The 24,249-nt window shown below is 41.9% G+C and overlaps 1 protein-coding gene across 2 annotated transcripts in view; it reads right to left on the bottom strand.

Annotated features, from left to right (window-relative positions):
* The window catches only part of znrf1 (zinc and ring finger 1), a 31,122-nt gene continuing 6,873 nt past the window's right edge, over window positions 1–24,249 (bottom strand). Inside the window, exons 2-5 of one of the 2 annotated variants that reach the window (XM_029153361.3) lie at window positions 10,773–10,868; window positions 2,764–2,869; window positions 1,961–2,056; window positions 1–1,771 (exon numbers count right to left, since the gene is read on the bottom strand). In XM_029153361.3, coding sequence (XP_029009194.1) covers window positions 1,999–2,056; window positions 2,764–2,869; window positions 10,773–10,868 — 260 coding nt within the window. In that variant the 3' untranslated portion in view covers window positions 1–1,771; window positions 1,961–1,998. The remainder of the gene's footprint in view (window positions 1,772–1,960; window positions 2,057–2,763; window positions 2,870–10,772; window positions 10,869–24,249) is intronic. The other variant, XM_029153360.3, reaches the window with a different exon arrangement.

Here is a 24,249-nt window from a genome sequence, read left to right as displayed (position 1 = left end):
TGTCATCTAGCACAATTTATTCCACCATTTGTTTACAATAGCATTGTAATTGCAATTTGTTTTTATGTTGAGTTGAAGTAGTCTTCATCCATCACCTCTTTGCATTCTGAAGTGTGAGTAACTCCCCACATTATTGGAATATTAAACAAATATTGTTAAATATGAACAAATAATTAAATAAGCCCCATTTAGTGGATCCACAGTGGGACTACAAAGTCCTTTTTTAGGTCTGAGTGGCTCATATCTCCAGTCACAGTCCTGCAGACCTACTCTAGAAGAAACACAGCGTGGGGAACCGACAGTAGCATGAATCACGCACATGCGCAAACAGTCATATGCATGGACACACACACACACACACACACACACACACACACACACACACACACACACACACACACACACACACTCTTCAACTTGAGCCTCTTAAATAAAATTAAAAGTTATGATCGCATGAAAATCTGGCAGGTCTAAAAATAACGAACAGATAGAGAGGTTACATGTGTAATTTACAATATGCAATGTTGCTTCTCTGTAGCTGTAAACATCAGCAAAGTAAAGGGAGGACTGCAACACACACACACACACACACACACACACACACACACACACACACACACACACACACACACACACACACACACACACACACAGGATCAACTGTAAACATTTCAATACACAGACACGCACTGTTCCAGCCACATCCCTAGACTGACAGAAACACACACACACACTGGGCTTCTTCAAAAGCTATGTTCACTGTTCCAGGCTCTCCCTTCACTTACACACACATAGTCACACACACAAACACATAGTTTACACACACATATCAGGTGAAACCCGACACTGGAGCATCCCAAACGCACATTATACAGTAGGAGCGTAAACTATATTGCTGACCCTTTCCTCCCTCCTAAGCACAACCAAGTGTACTAAAACTAAGCCTCTCCACCCCCAAGTCCCCCGATAAGCCCACCCCTCATTCTGTACATACAACACAGGCTACTATGCAAGGTTTTTTTCCACCCTTTGTCCCTTTCTGTCTGCCCAAGTGTGCGCAAACCAGATCTAAGAAGCATTTTGGAGGCCTTTGACTTCATTTCTATGATTCAAATTGACAAGCATGTGGAACTGAGCCAGTATGAGAAAGAAGCACTCCAGGACACGTCTGCTATGAGAGGACATCACGGAGTCAGAGGCCGGTGATGAGATGAGAGGCTCACCGAGCATTGTACAAGTCTTTCTCCAGCCGCTATGACTCAACACTTCTCCATTTGTCTCATCCTGCCTTATCTTCACCCTTGTCCTCTTCTTCGTCCTTCAGTCCCCTTCCTCTCCCTTGTTAAGGCCTTGGGAGGGCTGGACACGAACAACAGACAGGCATGGATCCAGATACAAGATAGAAGGCCAACTCCTGGAAACCTGCGAGGATCTCACCAAGACAAGGACACAAGTGACCATGGCTGAGCTGGAGGGTGAGTCGAGGCCTGATGAAAGGACTCTGCTAGGCTGCACACATGGGAGGAGGGAAAAAGGAAGGACTGTGTAACCAGGCTCTTCAGCAGATGTATAATCAGTGGGCTTGGGACGTGCCTGTAAAATGTACAGTGGTTTCACTTTTTTGGTTCAGTTGATGAGGAATAATTTGTGTCTCGGTTAGGACGATGGATTCCGTCAGGATACATATTTGATGATCTCTTTGATTGTTTCATCAGATTTGGTTGAGTCTGTGTCCAGATGTAGGAAGTCCATGGATGGACTGTACGATGTCCTGGAGACAAATATCAGAAGGCGTAAAGCAGAGACAGAGAAGAAAACATGCTTTTTAGTCATCACCACATATTTAATTTATTATAGTATATACAGCATCTATTGCATTGTTGAAAAAACATTCACACATGTATAAATGTGGACTGATTTACACATTACATAGCTTTAAATGTTGATAAATATACAGTACCCACCTAGAGAAGATTTCATTATGGGCCTTATGGTCGGTCAGTCGGAGGGATGTTCTGGGCAGGACCGATTAATCTCAAACCACGAGTCTATACAGCTGCAAACACACAGGCACCGAAGATAACACACAATAATGGATTAAAGACTATTGCTGAGGTAAGACGTCATCAAGTTGGAAGGCATCCACATAGTCCCACACCAGCAGATCATATGCAAAGTACTGTCCAGCATAAATGAGAGATTAAAGAAGAACAGCAGCATCACAGAACACTCCCATGTTCAGTGTCTGAATGAACGGCTCACATGGGTATTTATTTTATTATTTTAATTTTCTTATGATTCTTATGTTTAAGTAGGACATGCATCACGTAATTAGAACAACATGTTTTTGTAAAGGAATGCAACTCAAACACAAGACAGGGAGCCTCTGCTCTGGGAGAGACTGAACATAGAGGGGCATTGTTCTTGCTGCACAAGCAGGTTTTAGGAGGCAGCAGAGCTGCTGGCATACATGATGCTTACTAGGATCATAGTCTGTGGCTGGTTTTTATATAAACCCACTCATTTGTGCATTAAAGAAACTCTCTAGTCTGCTTTTATTTTTTAAACTACAGATAATCATGTGCCGCCATTAATACAACAGCTATATATTCTCCTGGCACCTTTATGAGGCAGTGCTGTAACACAAAGAAGCTCTAAATGACAGTCAAGCGGTAGTGTGGGCCATTGGAGTACTGTAAGTTAATGTGCAACATTACAGAACATACAGTAAGAGGCGGCGGCGTGTGTGTAGGTGCGTGTCACCTTTTGTGGTAGATGCAGAGGCACGGCAGTCTGGCTATGGTGTCCCCCTGCTGCAGCTCCTCTAGACAGATCACACACTCACCGGCATCCCTCGCCAACACATCATCTGTGATGACACACACACACACACACACACACGCACATGCACACACACACGCACACACACACACACACGCACACAAACACATGCATCCGGGCACGCACGCACGCACATGCACACACACGCACACAGACACAAACACACACGTACACACACACACATGCATGCGGGCACGCACGCACGCACACGCACACACACACACACACACAAACACCACACATACACATGCATGCGGGCACGCACGCACACGCACGCACACACACACACACGCACACACACACACACACACACACACACACACACACACACACACACACACACACACGCACACGCACATACACACATGCATCCGGGCACGCACGCACGCACACACACGCGCACACACAAACACCACACACACACACACACACACACACACACACACACACACACACACACACACACACACACACACACATTAGTGAGTTCATCATATGAAAAGTTACCGCAGAATATTTTTACTTCCATCCACATATTTGAAGTAATGAATAAGGGATCGTTATTGTGTCGAAAGCGCTGCAAAACGTGAATATTAAATCGCCCGTAGCAGGTAGCAGACGTCACAAGTTATCTGCTTATTTGTTCAGTTTGAAAGGCTCATTTCCGTGCTTTCATCCCTTCACACAGGTTGATTGCCATCACCTGTACTCTGCCTCTTAGGCTTAGTATTTAAGCCCCATCCTGTCCTCATGCAGATCACTAGATCACGTGGTTTAGGAGTATTTTCCCTCCTGTTTCGGGTGAAGGTGATTGTTGGCGCTTGTTGGCTCTTTCTGCCTTGTATTCTCCTGCCTCCCAAACCCAGTGTCTGCTCCAGTGGATACCTCCTCAAGCTCACTCAAAACAGTCTGTGTTGGTCTTCCACTAATATGGAACCATTGGGTCATGAGGAGATGGTTCACATTTACACTAAGCTGTGTTATTGAACATTCCAAGATCATAACAGAAACCTGTGTCATCTACAAAACAAGTCAATAATGTAATGCTTCTTGGTCTGTATACGTATAATGACAAGAGGATTTAGAACCAGACTGCTTCTTAGAAAAGTAAAAATGATTTATGTTTTCAACTTTTGCCATTCAAGAGATTCAGGCATCACTAAACTATCTGTTTACAGTGCAATACTAGAGCACATGCATTTTATTTCATTGTAGTAATTAGTCTCTAAAAAATGTTAATAAGCGTTGAAAGATTTGACAGTTTTGCAGAGAACAGGCTGAGTTCATTAGGTAATATAGAGGACAGTCGCAGAACAATGCAATGCAAGCATTTTTTCATCTGTGAAATGAGCCAAAGGAAAAAAAATAGGTATGAAACCATTTGGGTAGAAAACAATACAGTAACTATAAGTCACACTGCATCCAGAGAACAACGATGATGCAAGACAGTTAACATTCAAGGACAGATGGACGGAACCAAAGAGGAGAGTGGTTTGGATTGTGACATGGAATAAGACACACATGTCAAGAACCTCAGAACCTCTGTTGCTCATTGTGGCACTTGTCTCCAGCTTTTACTTCCAGCTTGAACCGGACACATAGTTCTGATTGACCCTTCTCTTCATGTTTAGATTTCCTTGACAAGCACATCTGATAAGGAAACAATAAGATGCCAAAAAACGTTATCGTGTCTTTTTAACAGACACCCTTTTTCCATTTAATTGGAGCAAGTGTGTGGAATGACCCAGGCTTTCGTCCTCGTGATCATCTACATTAATACCTGAACTCATCACCCTCCTGCCTCCGCCCTCAAACAAACGCAGCCGGTTCAAAATGCAGTAGAAGGGCTTTTAACTGGATGAGACAGGGGTGCGTAACCCGTCATTGTGGATAACGTGTTTCTAGCAGATTTCACAGCTGACTCAGATTCCACTGTTCATTTATAAAGCTTTTCATGATCCTGTAGCTATAGTATAACCCAGCACGTGACCTGAAATCTGGTTTCCCAGAGCTGAAACTAGGTCATTGCAGTACCGAAGGTTGTAACATACTGTACTACACTAGAATCAGACTATATGTATGTATGGAATTGCTGAATATATATAATCTGTATACAGTATTGTAAAGAACGTAAACATAGAAAACATTTCATCCATGTACTTTGTTAAATTCTTTTCTGAATTTGATCTGAGTAAATAAAAGCTTCTCTCAACGAGTAACAACCTGACTCACTTGATACAGATTTTTCTAACACTATTGTTGGATTGTGCACATGCTTCTGTGCAGTTACCCCTCACAGACATCCAACCCCCTCCCGATTAAGCTGCTGACATATCTGACCACCAAGATCCATGTAATTTCATTTCAATTTTTTTTACGAAGTCTAGTGAAGCTAATCTCTATGTATTGATTATTTTTGCTCAATGGGCATATTTATGTAAAGAGCAAATTATGTGAAGAATTTATGGAACCTAAGGATCTGGATATAAACTACTTGAACCTTTTGCTTTGTTTCTGGGGGACTGGGCTTTTACTTCTAATCTGTACCACTTAATGGAAGAAGGTGAAAGATATTGTTTTATTGCTCTCCAGTTCTGTGAGCTCCTGATGTTTTGTTTATAGGTGTTTGGAGTTTTTGGTGTGTGTGTGTGTGTGTGTGTGTGTGTGTGTGTGTGTGTGTGTGTGTGTGTGTGTGTGTGTGTGTGTGTGTGTGTGTGTGTGTGTGTGTGTATAAATGTATGTATACAGTATATACTGTCTCAGTAAATCTATTCAGTTCATTACAGAGTCAAGTGAACACATACTGTATGTCAGGACCTAACCTCAAGACAATCCAGTGCTTTTGTATATCTACAAACAAAAAGAATGGTTGTCACTGACACAGAGCCAAGACGAGCTTAACAGAACACTTAGTGCTTATTATCAGCACTGTTGGTTGTGATATATGACTAAGCTAAGCTCAGACAGGTCGTACTTAACCTTCACCACCATTAGGAGCTGGTCTGAATCACAGCACTAAACTCTTTGTCCTCCAGTGACCTGCGCTGCCAGAGCCAAACTGGGCTTTTCATTACCTCTCTCTTCCCCTGCACTCCTGCTTCATGTGCCTCCACTCCGCCGCCCGGGCTCATGACCCCCCTCATGTGGCCCAATATCACTCTCTGTGTGAGGGGCTATATTTAGTGGGAGAAGAATTAATATAGCTCTACAAAGTCAAAGCCCAGAAAAGATACAGTGGTATGTCGCCCAACCTGTTACAGACAGTAACAGAACCGGTACAGTACAGAAACAGAGTCACATGTTTAGTTAGATTTAGATTAGATTGGAAACTGAACTACAGTTTGTAAGTTTGTACTTTGATTCTCAGTCCCTAGTAAACATACTGTTTGTACCTTAAAGCTACAGTATGTAACATTTTCCTCAATTTTCTATATGTGGCATCTGTGACCCAAAAGACTTGAACAACCTGGCAGCAATAAAGAGATAATTGACTTTTACCCAATCAGAACAGAGGTTGGAGCAGCCTGTCACTTTGTTGATCTGAGCCTTTTATGGTCCATTTCTCCAGGTCAACAGTCCGGCTGGCTCAAGGGTCTGAACAAGATTTACTACAGTACAGTAGATGAAGGATAGAGCAGTCATTATATAGGCATATTTAAGACTAGACACTTGTTGTTACACAAACATGAATATAAATAGTGACTAGTGGCATTTTTTTATATGGAACTTTATGGTTAAATAAAAGGGAAAGTATCAGTTGACTGGATGGCAAACAGCCTTTTCCATCTGTTGCTGTCCTTGTGCTGAGGCCAAGCTGGAGCCAATCTCTGGACGGGTCGCCAGTCCGTCACAGGGCCACACCCGACCCAGACAACCACTCACTGCACACAATTTAAACTCCCCAATCAGCCTGACTGCGTGTCTTTGGACTGTGGGAGGAAAACAGAGTGCTCAAAGAAAAGCCATTCATGTCAGTCATGAGGAGAACAGGCAAACGCCACACAGACAGGCAATTAAACCCAGGACCTTCTTGTTGTGAGTGCTTATTAATTAAAAACTAGCTAGATGGGATATAATACTAAAGCATTCCAATGTTCAGCAAACATAGATTACAAGATAAGAGATTTTAGTTATTTGGGGGAAATGACTATTACACTAAAGTCCCACAAAGTCAGTAGCATCCTTGTGCCAACCTTTACGGTCACAAAGGCCGAGCTAACAGATGTGCTTACGTGCAGCAGACATGGGCCCAGGTGAGTGACGATCGACACCCAAGCTTGTTGTGAAATGAGATAAGCCACGGTTCATCCGGTTTAGTGGGTCTCATCAACCCAAGAGAACAGAAAAGAGAGAGAGAGAGAGAGAGAGAGAGAGAGAGAGAGAGAGAGAGAGAGAGAGAGAGAGAGAGAGAGAGAGAAAGGATGTCACAATTACTGAGGGATTACTGGCTGAGGGACAGAGGAGCGAGTCATTTGGTGGAAATAAAGAGTGATGGGACAGACACAGCCGTATACAGAAAACCTCCTCCTGTTACCCTCGCTCCGCTCATCTGTTATCGGCCATCAGGGTGCTCCATCACTTTGGATTCCATCTTTCCTGAGACAGTTTCACTCTCGCCTCTCTGCCTCTGTTATCCAATCTTCTCTCCCCTCAGTTTGAATTTAGCTGCGCGACTTGAAACTTACATTCCCTTTTACTGCTCTGGCCTTGTTGACCGCTATTTTTAGAGCTATAAAATTGCTTCCCTCTTCTTCCTCCTCCTAACAACTTTACATGATATCTGCGCCATTATGTCATCATTATCATCAGCAGCACTCTCCGGCAGGATGACCTTCAGGCTCCAGATCAGACAAACCTGTGTCTAGCAGTCAGTCGGCATGTTGCTAGGGCCTGTTTGACATGTTTGTTGTATCCAAAACAACAGGAGCAGCAGCCAGGCCATAATTAAACTCTACAGACTGGAAGGTGGACAGTATTATTATGTCACTATGGAGACAGTGTGATAATAAGCATGAAGGCTTATTAAATAGACCTGTTACTGGCTTCAAATTGATTATACAGGTCCTATTAGTTGTGTGATCATGTTTAAAACGATGACATTTGCATATTAAATAATGTGAAATGGCCTGACAGACATAATTAAAAGAGCAATTAAAAGTGTGAGGTATCTGAATATCAAACATACAATATATACAGTATTCATATAACGTATGTTTTTTAATAAAGGCAGAATTTGTGGCATCAAACATGACTAAACCTTAAGTTATTATTATTAGTAGTAGTATTATAGTCAATAGTTAGCAAATCACAGGTGGCAGTAGCAGTAGCAAGGCAGTAAGGCAGCACAGAGACCCTGGGGATGAGCTGACGTGCTAACACACAAGCGATCAATAGACATGTGTACATGTCCGACATTCTGATGCATAAAGTTAAAGATCCACCAAACAAGAAGCTCTAATGCTGCATTATTTCCGTACAACCAGTCAGGTTGTGTTCATCGTCTCTATAGCTCCTTTCATGCACTGGAATCCTGAACATGTCAGGACTTTAAATGGTGAGTTGTGTAAATAGGAACCTCTGAGACTCCATGTCAGACTCAGACTGACTTTCTGCCGTCTGAGTTAGGTTGGCAGAAGGATTCCCTGCAGCGAGTGAGAGGCCATGACGTTCATGATCATAGAAAACAAACACGCATCCTGCTATTTTTCGTCCACGATGATGATGCTCAATCAAAAATGTAAAGGGGCTACAACCACAAAGCTCACGTTTCATTTCCTGAAACACTGACACACTTTCTCTAAAAGAGTCCAACGGGCAGACACTGGCTACAGAGAGCAGGCAGAGCAACAGAGGTCGTGTCAAGTGTGGGGTAACTGTTCAAAAAAGCTTTAACATGTGTGAGAATCTCCCTGATAAGTGCGAGATTGGAGGGATTTGTTAAAATCCAGGCCGTGTGAATGCAACTGATTATGTTTTGTGTTGGCACCTGTTAGTGGGTGGAAAGATTAAATGGCAAGTGAGCACATTTTCCTCAGAGTTGATGAATTAGAAACAAAAAAGAATGATCAAGCATAGGCATTTGAGTGAGTCTGACAAGGACCAATGCTGACCAAAGCAACAGCAATGAGCACAATGGACCAGAGAGCAATGAGAGCAATAGAAGGAGGCGGCCTGGTCCACACATGTGCATGTGGATGTGGAAGGTCTTCAATTTTACTTGTAGAGCGCCTACACATAAGTCAAACGAAACAGAACGTGGCTTCGACTGTGTGGTTTTGAAAACACCTTGTTATTTATTTATGCATCTTGTGCCACAGAGAGACTCGCTCCAGTGGGACTTGTCCGGGAAAAAAAGCCCCCAGAGAGGAAGCATCCAAAACAGATGGTGCAGCCACCTCAACTGGCTCCGCTCGACAGCGAGAGCAGCAGTTCTGCTCTGCTCTGCTCTGCTCTACTTTACTCTGCTCTGCTCTACTCTGCTCTGCTCTACTCTACTCTGCTCTACTCTACTCTACTCTGCTCTACTCTGCTCTACTCTACTCTATTCTACTCTACTCTACTCTAATCTGCTCTGCTCTACTCTGCTCTGCTATACTTTGCTCTGCTCTACTCTGCTCTGCTCTACTCTACTCTGCTCTGCTCTGCTCTACTCTACTCTGCTCTGCTCTGCTCTACTCTGCTCTGCTCTGCTCTGCTCTGCTCTACTCTGCTCTACTCTACTCTATTCTACTCTACTCTACTCTAATCTGCTCTGCTCTACTCTGCTCTGCTATACTTTGCTCTGCTCTACTCTGCTCTGCTCTACTCTGCTCTACTCTACTCTGCTCTACTCTACTCTACTCTAATCTGCTCTGCTCTACTCTGCTCTGCTATACTTTGCTCTGCTCTACTCTGCTCTGCTCTACTCTACTCTGCTCTGCTCTGCTCTACTCTGCTCTGCTCTGCTCTGCTCTGCTCTGCTCTGCTCTGCTCTGCTCTACTCTGTTCTGCTCTGCTCTGCTGTACTCTACTCTGCTCTGCTCTACTCGTAGTCTGAATCCTGTCCTTTGGGTCATGACCCACAGCTCATGAGCATAATTGCCGAGCTTTGTCTCTCAGTTTGACCCCCCTCATGCTCACGCTCTTGTTAACCTGCAGTGGGGGTTTTCAACCACCAGGGGCAGCGTACTATAGGTCACGCTCTACAGTAGGTTACTGTGTACGCATTAGAGTGCAGGGAGTTGGCTTGTAAACTTTTCACCATATTATACAAGATAAATAATTATTAGTTATAAAATTGTTATACTCTGTTTGACATATTTAGACAAACATTAATTAATGTTGACACAGCACCAGACTATAGGTCACTGAAATAAATGTCTTTCTATTGTTTTTCATGATTAAATTTGTTTTTTTGTTCTGTCAATGACAAACTATTTTTTTTATAAAACTCATGTGAACTGAATAAATAAAGCTTTTGGTTTAGAAGTGTGTGTTCAGTTTTTCATCATCACAATAATTGTGTGTGACAATAACACATTGTCAGCATATGTGTGATGAAACAGTAACAGACATGAATTATGTTTAGGCCTGATGTGACAGAGCCTGATGTTTGTATATCATTAGCACATCATTATTAGCATTATTGTAGGCTACTGTTGTTTAAGGTGGCACATCTTCATCTTGTGCTCCGGCTCAGAATGAAGAGAATGCAAGAGGTGATGAAATAAAATCTAATAATAAAATTGAGGAAAAAATAAATTGAATATATTTATCATATCTATAAACCAGAATAGCAGCATGAACTGGAGCACAATATTGGAAAGTATATTAATCTTTAAAGGCCTGTGCCGAAATCTGTTTACGTTTACAAGCACAGCCGACAACAAGACGAGTCTCCTGGCAAATAAAGAAAAGGTTTCATAGCGTGAACAGACAAAGGTGTTGCTTACCATTATAGGAGAGGCGAGGTTTGCTTAGACACATGATGAAGTGGACTTCCATTTCACTGGATGCCACAGACTTGGAACACACAGGACATTTGAAACCTGGGAAGAACAGCAAGGAAATGATAAGAGAAATACATGTACTGTACTTGTCAGTGTAAGGCTTGTTGTGATTCATAAAGTAGCCAACATCTTTAAAAGGAATGTCCCCGGGGCTAAAGGTCGTTTTTAGGTGTCTCTCCATGAAAGAATAATTGTGTTTCAGTTTAAAGTGATGATGCACATTTATCTTCTAAGGTGATCTAAAGTCTAGGGGCCTTGATGATGAATTACCTATCAGCAGACCACTTAAGTGTTACTGTTTGTCCTCAGGGCCTCTGAGTCCCATCAAATGACAGACTATGTGAAAGTTGCTGCCACGCGTTACAAAGTACAGAGCAGCCAGGAGGAAGTGGTTCATGTCATAGTTTGCCATGCAAAGGGTTGTTTAATTCATTATGCCAATTATGATTCAAACAACTGCTCCACCCTCACATCAAAATCAGTTTCAAATAATTAACTCAGTAACAGCTTCACATGAAAATGGGGGAAGGAGTCCAACTTTAAATAACATACATTTGTTTTCACAGACATCGTACTGAGACCTTCAGGTTCAATGTTCTTTAGCCTGCAAAGCATCAAAGTGGATCGTTAGCAACCTCATTCCACCTGTAGCGTAGCAGCAGCTAAACCTGTTTTCAATGTCTTCCATTAATGAATTAAAGGGCAATATAAACAAATGTACTTGACTCAGCACTGTACTAATCTTTTATCCCACTTCCATTACAAAAATAACTAGGCCCCAGATGAAGATGACAACAACCTGGAAAGTAACATTTGTTCAAATCACTTCTATGCTTCACTCATAACCGATGCTGCATGATGGGACATGTGGTCTGATCTCTTAGAACCAATGAAGTTCTCCTTACAGACAGTCCACACATAGAATTCTAAAGAACTGAAGATGTAATAAAATGTAAAAATAATCAATGTTACAATTACCGCAACTAATGCATACGATTCCTGCGTGTCTTTGTAAACGTGTCCAGTTAAATTAGATTTATTACACTATTATATAAATGTCATTAAACTATTTAACCTATGCTGCGTCGCAAAATGACCTTGTAACATTGTACCATACTTGACAGTGTTTAGCTGCAGTGTAATAAGACTTTTTACATCACAACGAAGCCAAAAACAGTTTCCAGAGGGACTGTAAAAAGCATAAAAACATTCCTCTGAGGAGGACAAGGTGACATACATTTGAATGAAAAACCTGCAGGATGTGTCGCATGCAGACTTCACAATCAGGGCTTTGTCTGACAAGTGTTGCACCTTCTCAAAATTTGAGGTGTAGTATTTTGAAATCACAGAGCCCTCCTCTGTGTTTCGAAGCCCCCCAACACACACACAGCAGATGACCCACATTTCCCTGGGCTGCTATTTCTGGATGGTCCATAGGGATGAACAGTGAGAGCAATGAAGGAAATGAGTGAAAAAGATGTGCTGAAGGAAGGTGAGAGAGTTCAGGCAATTGAGAAGAAGTGAAGGTTCATGATACATGGTCCGGCAGGACTCGAGCTGGTGTGTGTGTGTGTGTGTGTGTGTGTGTGTGTGTGTGTGTGTGTGTGTGTGTGTGTGTGTGTGTGTGTGTGTGTGTGTGTGTGTGTGTGTGTGTGTGTGTGTTGGAGGGGGATGGGGCAGAAAATAAATCACAGGACTGGATTAGAAATTAATCAATTATATATATATATTTTTTTTTGAAAGGTCTTTCCAGTTTCTAGCTTTACTCACGTACTGTACTAACCAACTTCACCTGTGTCTCATTTCCTCCTCAGGGTTTCACCTCATGTTTCGTCAGCCGTCTTTGCAGTGACAGCATCGACTGCTTTTACCTGCCAACATCCTGCTCTGCCTGGTCCCTCCGTGGTCCACACCATGATTTATTTTTGTCTGCTCAGAGATCTGCTGCCATTTTGTCAAGCTGCCACCTCAGTCCTCTCTATAGAATCTCATCAGGTCATGTAGGTTTTGTATATTTGTTTTTCCTGCCAAGTGATTTCATGTTTATGACAAAAAATGTTCTTCAGCCAAGTTCAGGTGTGGGTTCAGGTGTGGGTGTGTGTATTCATTTAATGTCACTCATGCCATATGAGGAAATGTTCCCAGAATGCTATGTGGTAAGACACCACCTTACCTTAAAGTTATTAATCAGTTCAGGGAGTGTTCTGTTTTAGGAAGAGAATAAATTATTGGAGATTAAACCACCACAACCTGCGACTAAGACACAATTGACAGACTCAAATGTTATAAAATGTGTCCTGGCCCCTTCAGTCTGACCACGTGTGGACGTTAAATTATTCTCCTGGATATATTTGACAGTATTTGCTGCTGATTCAACAGCATGGTCAGACAGATACGGGGCAGAGAAGGGAACCGTTTGGAGACATGGCCTGAACGTCTGAGAAAAGCTGAAGCGCATCACAACCACTGAGGGAGTAGAGAGTCAACGTTTGCATCTGCTGCCTTTGCTTTAATAAAATCTTCTGAGATTGAGTTATCTACTAACAGCGGCATTGTGACCTGCTTTTTCCTTCTTGAAGACGATTTAAATTGCTATTCAGAAGGCTCCTTCAGGTTTAAGGTCACTGCTGAACTATCTCACCTCTCCCATAGTCGTGTTCCTCCCTCTACCTTCGATCTCTAAGCTCGAAGTCTTCTTCCAACCTACTAACCCGTGTTCTGTTTGCCCACCCTGAGTCCAGTTCATCTAGATTTGATACAAAAAATTTGTCACTATGAAAACAAAGTCACCATTAGCCGATGGTATTTAGAAATCACAATCACTTAAGTCTACTTCAGAGATTTTTGGAATAATTGTATGGTGGTTAGGGTTTAATCTGTAAGTATCAAAAACACACTGTCAACAGATGAAGCATAAAAACTGGCTCCACATGGAATATTGTGTAAACTGCACGTGTGCAGAAAAGTAGTGTCATGAATCAAAGCTACAGAACTTTAGCTCAGAGTACTGACACTCACTTTGTGAAGCGCTTACACATACACTTTAAGGGCCGTTGTTGAGTCTAATACCACAAACAGAGGAGCGGTTTGCTCTTGTTTAGTTGTGTCTTATGTGTGAAGTGAGTAGAACATTTCCCAATCTAATTAGAAGCATGTGTGTCTGCTCAGTGAGTATGGACCTGCATTCATTCATTTTATATAGTCTCATAATTATGAACGGCATCAGTTCATCCTCCCTTTGCCTGTTGAATTTGTTGAAAGCAGAAGCAGTGGAGTAATTTACAGACAGTAAAAAGGTGAATAATCAGATTGCTCCCAAATATGCTATCAGAACCGTGACTAAAGTTTTCACTGAGGATGAGTCATTGTTAATTACAAGTGTGTCTTATTATAATATATTTATATTATATAATTACTGTGGCACTGATTGACCGTTTCTGTTGTTGGGATTATTAGCACATATTGACTATATACGGTAGTTATGAGAATAATGGGAAATTCAAATAAGACCCAGAAAAGCAGATAGAGAGCAGAAGTGGTGAACAGTAAATAGAATAGCAGAAGCAGTGCCAAGCAGGGTGAAGCTGATGTGAGGTCAGAATGAGGAGTCCAGAGCAGGAAGCAAAACACAGGGTCAGTTGGGGAGTAAAGGTGTGTGCAGACACAGACAGCAGAGGTAGGAGCTAAGATGGTGTGTGTGACTGTGACGGTACAGAGCAGCTGAGCAGGACGGACTGCGTGAATGCAGAGGTGTGGCCTGGTGACGAATAAAGAGGAACTGACTGACAGTCCTGGAGCACAGTGCTCCACCAGGCAGACGTTTTCTGTACATATGGAGCCTAGTCTTCACACTTTGATGCATGTTACATTTCTTCAGCTATAATCAGGCGAATCAGGTCCAACCTGATGAAAGCCGTCATTCTGTGACATGCTGTCGTCCCAGTGATGAGGCAGGAACCGGAAACCTAACATCTGACTGAACATTAGCCATGTAATCCACCTCTGATGCGTCACCACCCGCTGAATGGAAACTACTCGTCACCGTGGAAACGTCACAGAGGCTGCGAAAGCAGGACCACACATTTAGTTTGGTTTCTACTGTATGTAAACGTGCATCCTCACTGGACAAGAGGGAATCAATGCAACGCCTGCAGTCGCTGTGAACGACAGATTAAAATGAACTGAGGTTTGGGTTCTATTTATGTATTTAATATTTGAGTGGTTAATGGAGGACGTGACACACCAGAGCTGCTGCTGACAGACTGCTCAGTCAGACAACAGAACTTCCGAGACAGACATCAATCCTTCAAGACATACGTAGGACTTATTATAAAAATATCAAATTACTGGAATCTTGTATAATATTTGCATATTTCAAACCCATACAGTAGCAAAAAATTTGCTGTTTCACCTCAATCCGAGGAGACCTGGGTGTCAACTATACACTGCGCTATAACAACAGATCCAGATGTTTGTATGAATGTTGAGTCATTTAACTGGACGTTTTCTGTTTACTAGAAACCTTCTACCCTCTCCAGGAGGCTTCTTCAGAAGGGGGCTTCTGTTTAAGTCCAGTTGACATGACTCAGCCTGCAGACAATTTCCCCTGACTGAGAACCTTCACCAACAGAGATGACAGAACACCGACAGGTGACCGTGGACTTTTGATATAACTCTACCTTTGTACTTCCATCCATCCATTTTCTTAACCGCTTACTCCCTAGTGCGGGGTCACGGGGTGCTGGAGCCTATCCCAGCTGGCTACGGGCGGGAGGCAGGGTACACCCTGGAGGGTCGCCAGTCCATCGCAGGGCAACACATAGACAGACAACCATTCACTCACACACTCACACCTACGGGCAATGGAGAGAGTCCAATCAACCTAATGCACGTCTTTGGACTGTGGGAGGAAGCCGGAGAACCCGGAGAGAACCCACGCAAACACGGGGAGAACGTGCAAACTCCACACAGAAAGGCACCAGGGCCGCCTCCGGGAATCGAACCCAGAACCTTCTTGCTGTGAGGCGACAGCGCCCTAACCTAAGGCTTTTATTTAGTTTACCTCTTCATCCAGGCTTCATCAGTCATCAGAGGAACATACTGTATATATGTGCATACACGCACATTTTACAGTCATTGACAGTGATGTAAACCACCTACTGTGGCTACAGTGTGGCTACATGTACAGTAGTCTTCATGTTGTAGTAGTCTTCATCACACAAACAAGCGGGCCATTTAAAGGTTAATAACGCCTGAATGTCAATATTAAAAGGTTTTTCCATGTTTAGGTAGAATAAATTCACGATGACATCATTATCTGTTTGCCTTGGACATGTTCTTAAGGACGCCTGCTATTCATCCTGCCATCCATGACCTTTTTGATTTGTTGATACCACCTTGAATACTAGCCTTTCTTAGTTTGTGTGCTGATTCTTGCTTTTTAAGCAGATTTTGCTTCTCGGGTTTAAAGTTTGTTTTCTGTTACATAATTCTCACTTATTGAGCAAACTAAACTTTTAACTTTTACTAACTTTTACTTCTGTATGTCCAAGGCTTCAAGTTAGTAAATACAAACGGGAAAGAGTTGGAACAAAAAGGGTCACAGAGGTCACAAAAGCAAACCAGAATAAATAAGAACTCAGTGGAATATGATTTCCTCTGTCCTCTGGGCCACAGCTGCACTTACAGTAATGACTTACAGTAATGACAGTGTCTTATCCTACTGAGGGCAGCAGTGTCACTGTCCAGATAACAATAACAGAACAGATGCAGTTCCTAGATCCTAGATCCAACAGGACAAAACAAGAGATTGAAAAACTGTGAAGTTGAACTTAAATTGTTTTGAGTTTGCATATTCACTGAAATAAATTCAAAGTGTAAGGTCCACTCTGCACAGTGCAGTGTGTTAATACTGTGCTTAAGTTTCTGTACATGCTGGTTCATTTATGATAAAGTTGACATTTGACCTCTTCTATGTGTAACAACTGTTTTGTTTAAAGTTTGTGGTGAAAAAAGGACATTGTGGTGAAAGTTATGACATTTTACATAATCACCTCAGGAGTCAGGAGGTTTTCTGACATACTGTAAGCAGGGCCTCACTCTACTTAACAATGTAAAGGTCAGATAATTTTCTCAAGCAGTTAAAATACTTCAAATTCTTAGAATGTGTAAACTTTGGCTGCAGAATCCAGACTGTGATTAGATTGGGAGCTTTGACCAGTCAAAGTTAAAGCAACAAGTTTCATCATAACCAACAGCTTTTTAGTCCGGTGTCATTACTAGGTAAAACCGGGAGGTGATCTCAATACTTGATGTAAAATCAATTAGACTCTAGACTGATTCAAAGGTAATTTCATCAAAGCTGTTGAATTTGAATTGCGAGTTTCATGTTGTTCTTGATCTGTATGTTCAAATTCTGACATTTGTGACAGCTGTTATCTGAATCTGTGAAGTCAGGAGACAGACTCTAAAACCTTAGACCCTAGTTTGACTCCTTCAATACTAAAACTGGGCCAAAAACCTCTAGTTAAAGTTGTAACATAACATCACATATTTTGTCAGAAAAAAAACATCTTTAGTGAGAAGTTCACTATTGATGTAATGATCATTTCTGCTAGTTTAGGGGTGTGCCAGTTTTCCATATGTGTGGTTTGGTGTCATGGTTTCAACCTGTTAAATGCTCATTATGTTATTGGACTTTGCAACTATGTTCCCTCTGAATCTATTCAGAGTTGCACGTTATAGTAAGTGCAGCAAAATGTATACAGTTAGTGCCTGATTCTATTTCATGAGTTATATGGAACCTTAACCTCAAGCAAGCAATGGGTGACAGTGAGCTGTGGCGCCACAGCAGACAATGGGATTGAAACATGGTCCAGCTTGTCTCCAAATCTAGGATGGGATGGCTGCACTGTAGATCTACCGTCATCAAGCAGAGCCAGATCAAATCAAAACACTGCCCTCAACTGTAATGACTAACATTACACTATACAAGTCTCAAGTGCTTATCAATAGCACAGTAAAATCCTGGCTGTATTCAAACCTCATAAAATCTCTGCAGAGAAAAAGCGAATGACCAGATGAAGCCTTAGTTATTGTTTTCAATCCTGGCTGTTATCTGTGTTATTTAGATGCATCGATTGGTAAGTATTCAGAGCTGCAGAGGACAGACAGACGCTGGAATCGGGGGGAGCAGTAAAATCAGGATCACTACAGTCCGGCAGCAGAAATAGAGATGAATCATCAGGCCGTCCACTTTATAGTCCACAAGTGAGGAGGAGGAGGAGGAGGAGGAGGAGGAGGAGGAGGAGGAGGAGGAGGAAGCAGTGAGCGAGGCAAACAGAGGGGACAGTGAAGTGGAGAAGAGAACGGCGAGACGGAGGAGAAAAAACACAGAGCACAAGGGAGAAACTGAAATAAAGCATAAAAGAGGAGACCCCAAAGACTAAAGAGACCGAGTGGGGGGGGGGACTGAGGAGGAGACGAGTCAGGACAAAACAAAAACAAGTCATTGTGTCACTTCTATCTGAATCTTCTTCTCCAAGCTGTGAAAGCAGTTGCTGACAGGGTCAAAGGGCAAACCTCAGAGGGCCCCCTTCATAGTGGCTCTTAATGACTGGGGGTTTATGGACTATCATATCCATAACTCGGTAGTGTTGTCTGTGATCTCTGCTTAGGGGAAACAACGCTGTGTCTTCCATACAGCATGAAGGTCATTATCATCACAACAGCGATGTTGTGAATCTAGAAGGAGCAAGTCTTCTCTACTTCACTGTACTGTAGCTTCTCACTCCACAGCAAGTACTTGGCATCTTTTCTCATGACTACTGACACATATTAATGTTAGATTATCATGATGTTCCAACAAGCAGCAGCACATGATGTTGAAATAATGCGCCTGGTTCTGCTGGTGTCCTAAACTTTATCCTTTCTACCTACGTCGGCTGGAGGCTCATATTAGCGTCAGAGAGACATTTGAATACATTTTGCTCCATTATCTGTTGTCTTTAGTGCTGTTTTTTACTTTGTAGACTATTTGTCCTCTGTGCAGAGCAAAGCATTTCCTTTTGTCTCTCGTTGATTTTCATTTTACCAGTCATTGATTGATTCAGTGCAGAAAGGAAGGGTTACATTCAGAGATTTACATATAGAAACCCAGAAGCCATGTCAGCACTTCAGTGGGTCCTGGATTCAGTCAGTGACACTGAGCTCTCTGATGCTGCAGTGGGCTTCCTTGAGGTTCAGGCTCCTGGACAGTGGAAGAAGCCTTTGATTAAATATTGAGTGTTTGATCATTTAAGCATTTGAGTTTATAAATAATACATTATATGTATGTGTTTATTCATTATGTTCTTTGGGTACACATTGATGGTCATATTGGGAATGTGGATTTATTACACATACTTGGCCACTTGCACTTGCGCAAAATACTAAAGGCGCTGGAATTAAACATACATCTGCTCGATTCACCAACATCATATGAATAAAATTTTAAATTGATGTTGAACCTATGTGGCATAGGAGCAACATAAATGACGTGGAAGTGGTGCTGCAGGAACATTGCAGTCACTTTGATCAGACATAGGCTGTTAGGGTGAAGCCTCCTACTTCCTGAACAGTATTTGTTGTGTTAAAGCTTGCAAACAAAGCCAGCGTGCCACATCTGTCAGAGTTTCTGAGCTACAGTACGTACATTTGGTTGAATAGTTCTTTATTAACATTTTATTTCTTCATATTTAACTCATGGCAATGGAGGTTAGTGATTTGCTTCACTAAATCTTTGAATCATGTATTTTTGGAACTGGAACCTAGATTCGAACCTACTGAAGGACACTGAGGAGATGCAACAAAGAGGCACAGGGAGAGATGAAAGGCGGAACTGTGTAAATAGTTATAGAGAAAAGAACCATCCTTCACTTTTTAGCAATCATTTGTAGCAACATCTGGTTCTGGTGTAGAAGGCTAAGCTGCATCACTGATCACAGTCAGTCCTACTTTAAAGACTAAAAAAATTGTGTTGGAAAATAAAATATAAATTATGATAAAAAAAAATAAAAGTGCATTATTTTCCTATATATTCCTTAAATTCAGTTCACACACACACACACACACACACACACACACACACACACACACACACACACACACACACACACACACACACACACACACACACAATAGGAGTAGGAGAGACCGGATGACATCTGAGTTTAAGATGTTTAGAATGGGATGAATTCATTAAAAAGTAACGACATTTTTGTTCCCCTGTCTTGCTACAGGCCAATACAATATACCAAGCGTGAACCAAGAAGGAGACACAGCAGGGGGCTGATAAGACCCGTCTGACAACACACAGTTCAAACCATCTCAGCACAGGTGCTCTGTGGTAACTGTGCCTCTCTTAAGTCTCTACTATGGCTGAACCTGGAACACTAGTAGGTGCTACTTATTTCTTTTACTTTTGCTGCCAGGTTTCCACTCTGGCACACACAGGATGGTTTTGCTTGTGGCTCTGGGAATTGCAAGGTTTTTTTGTTAAAATAAAATCTAATCTTGGCTGGTGTTAGATTTAGAGAAATAACTCAAACAAGACAAACAAAACAAATAAAAGGTCTAAGCCAAGCAATGTCTACATATTCCTACTCCCACAAACTTTTAAATAACTTTTTTATTTTTATTTTTTTAAGCACGACAGTGAATAGCTCAATAAAAAGTTCTGTCTAGATACTGTATTGTCTATACATGTTTTACTGATTATATAATAAAGATGCTATTGATTCTATTTAAAATATATGTAATTGTATTTATTAAAATGTAATTTTTAATCACTTATATTACAGCTACAGTATTCCAGTATTCAAGTTACTGTAGTAACTTAACCAACATAAGTCATTTGCCACAAAGGTTCGAAGTTCAACGAAAAGCAAGACAATTCAATGAGTGAGTCTACTGCTGCAAAAGTTCTTTTTATTTGTATCAAACTGTATTTATGAAGGATATGAAATTACCATAAATAGATAAATCAATAAATAAGAACATAAATGTAGCAATAAGATTCAAAAAATCAATGGCAGTATACAGAACTAAATATTAACAAATACTCAAACACACTAGCACACAAAGACTTCTTAAGCACTTTAACCTGACACTCATGACCCCCAGACAACGGATCTGCTGTAGGTTTCCCACGGTAGAAGAAGTTTTTCCTCTCCACTGTTGCTAATGTTTGCTGAAGTGGGCATCGTTAGGTTGTAATGAGTTTAACTTTCTTGCCTTTTATTTTGAAAAGATGCATATTTACATCCTGTTCCATTTCCAGTCACCTTTACTCAACTTCATCACACTTGATGTTTTTTTCTTATATAAGTTCTCCTGTCGCCTCCATTCACTTGCCAGATTGTCTGCTCATCTTTCAGCGTTGGCTTGTTGCTTGAGGAGTCACGTCTGCTCCATGTCTTTGACTGCTATGGTCCCTGCTTTGTTTGCTGACCTTTCTGTTCTGCCATACTGTACTTTTAATTCTTTGATTATTGGACTGTCCTGGAGATTCTAAATATTGGCTTCAGCCTCAGGCCTTCTGGGCGTCTGCTCTGCTTCTCGGTACCTTGGCTGCAATTGGTTAATGCAAACCCATTTATTTTTTCTTCGTCATTCATTGATCGAGTTCACATTATTCTTATTGAAATCTTTTATTTATGCTGTCAGTGTTTTTTCTTGGGTCTTTGAATATACTCTGCAGTTTACCCTCTGATACTATTGATCTTCATTTGCTTTAAATATATTATCCAGGATTTTTCTGCACTTTAATTATGTAGATGCAGAAGTTGCATTTGAAGCACACAGGCATTGCAACATTTGCAGTTCTCATTCCTCTGATGAACACAAACACACACTTTACCTCAGAAAGCCTCTGTGTGCCGCAGTCAGACAGGAGGAAGCCTGAGCGTCAGCAGCCTACCACTGTCATGACCATAAACGGCAGCCCTGGAAACTGTTTGCTCAATTACATCACAACACAAGTCTCTCCAGCAAACTCTCCTTATTTTACTTGAAAGACCAGCAGTTTCCATGGGAGCAGGACAGAATGAGAAAAAGAGACCAAAGAGAGATGGAGAGACAGAGGAAGGATGGGTGAGGAGAGGGGAGAGAAAACTGAGAAAAATGTCTTGTTTTGTTTACCGCATTAGGAGGAAATATGGCCTCCATTTGAGGTGACGCCGGGGGAAGGACAGGTGGACTGTGTGTACTAGACAATGAGAAAAAGGGAAGGAAAGGGCCACGGCTCAAAGGAGGCACAGCGTGAGCTGTGAATCTGTACCAATGAGAATCATGAGAGGTTAAATTAGGACGTTTGTTACAGAGAGTCCCTCAATCAACCCGACAGAGAACACTGTTGGATATAAATTACACAGAACAATAGTCACTGTAGCTTCACATTTGCATGGCTGCTCTGTCCTGCCCAGCGAGGGTCCAATATTATGAAACAGCACTCCTTCTGCATCAATGTATGGATTTATGTATGTCATGTGCATTGGCTATTTGATGAAAGAAAATCTGTTGATGACAATCATCAGTAAATCATCAGTGACCTTAGCCTTACACCAAAAACAAACTAACTCATATCCACTCATATATTTGAATTGATGTTTACACCAGTTTTGAGGAGTTCCCCTTAGGTGTGAAAAAGAAAACGCGTTTACAGAATTGGAACAAACGAGAATAACCAGCAGTCTTATTGACCTTGTATTCTATCCATTCATCATTTCATTACTGAGTGTTTGTGAGAGTATCACTTTAGGGCAGTACTTTCTATGAAAATAAATTCTACTTTCTCACTCAACTGTTTCAAATTTAGGAAATTTGAAAATGTGGAATTTAATTTGGAGAATCTAAAGAAATGTACAACCAAACCCACATGATCACTCAGGGTAACAATCAATAGTCAATCGGTAAATACTGTAAAATGCTTTTTTTCATACAATAAAATTATTATACAAATTACTAAGAAAACATTAAATAATGAAGAAAAACATAAGTCAGGTTGGTCAATACAATGACCAATGATACCTGATTTTGAGTGAGGTTTGATGGGGAACTTTTCACTTTTCAAGTGTCACTGTAGGAAATCCATTTGCAGCAGCTGCATGAGCTGCTCATGCTCATACAGCTCAGTTGGAGATTCATGTTATCTCTGCTTTGCTGTGACAGCATTAGGTGTTGACTATGGCGACAGTCACATGCCCACTGACTGTCACGCTGACCATTGGACCCTCGCTGCTGGTAATCGGTGTTGTCATGCAGCCGCAGCAATGCCGCTGCCGCTGTTACTGTTATCTCAGCACAGCTTGTGAGTGTGTGCACGCGTACAGTGAGGTGGAATGAATTGCACAGGTGAATGTGCACATACATGCAGATACAAAACAGCCAGTGATGTCACCACAGCAGCATAAACAAAACATTTCTTCCATCCTCATTTCCACCCTGTACATATTGTAGGAGCATAGGAGGCACATTACAGGGAGGAAGGAGCGTGTGTGTGTGTGTGTGTGTGTGTGTGTGTGTGTGTGTGTGTGTGTGTGTGTCAGAGAGAGAAGCACAAGACACAGTAATAAATTGCAGCTCTGACCTATATTTTGAATCCTGCAACCAGACAGTTCAGCGGCACAGATGTTCCCCCAATCCCTCTGTTCCTGAAACCCTTGGCTGTGAAATCCAGCCACAACACCCGGCTCTACGGAGGGTGGTGTGTGTCCCACGTATGCTATGCATCACAGTTTATTTGTGTGTGTGTACTGTTGCAGCGTGTGTGGGAGGATTTGTGCCTGATGGAGCCCTGATTTCAGGCATCGTCTTTCTACGCGTAAACCTAGAGATGCCAGCATGCATTTGTCAGTATTCTGTGTCTAGTGGGATGAAAACGACTTCTGATTGCTCTGACCAGACTGATGGAGCACGATGGGGCATTGACTAGGATTTTCCTGTTGGTCAGAGTGTAAGTGTTGTATTGATTATACACTGACAATAGGAGCAGAGCTGAGGGGAGGCCTCTAGGTTTGGCCTGTGGTTCAGCTCCTCCAGCTCTATGCGTGTTTGGACTGTTCTCTTTAAAGACTTCGTATAATTGCCTCACTCATCTTCCACTGCTCAGTCCTCATAAGGGCTGCAGCATGGTGAAGCCCAGCCCAGCTGTCAGCCGGTGTCTTCGGACTGAGGGGGGAGTAGCCAGAGGAAACCCATGCAAACTCAACACACTGGAATCAGAGCAGGAGCGCTCCCCACTACACCACACGCTGCCCTCAGTCTAATCATCACCTTTAATGGCTTAGCTTTCAAATATGTTATTAATACTATTCATTCACATTATTTAATTAATTATCAAATTTCAATTAATTTGGCTAAATTACCTTTCTGATTGCTACCG

The sequence above is a fragment of the Betta splendens genome, chromosome 6 (assembly GCF_900634795.4).
Source record: "Betta splendens chromosome 6, fBetSpl5.4, whole genome shotgun sequence".
Lineage (NCBI taxonomy): Eukaryota > Metazoa > Chordata > Actinopteri > Anabantiformes > Osphronemidae > Betta > Betta splendens.
Note: the sequence above shows the minus strand (reverse complement) of the source record. Positions and strands in the feature narration are given on the sequence as shown.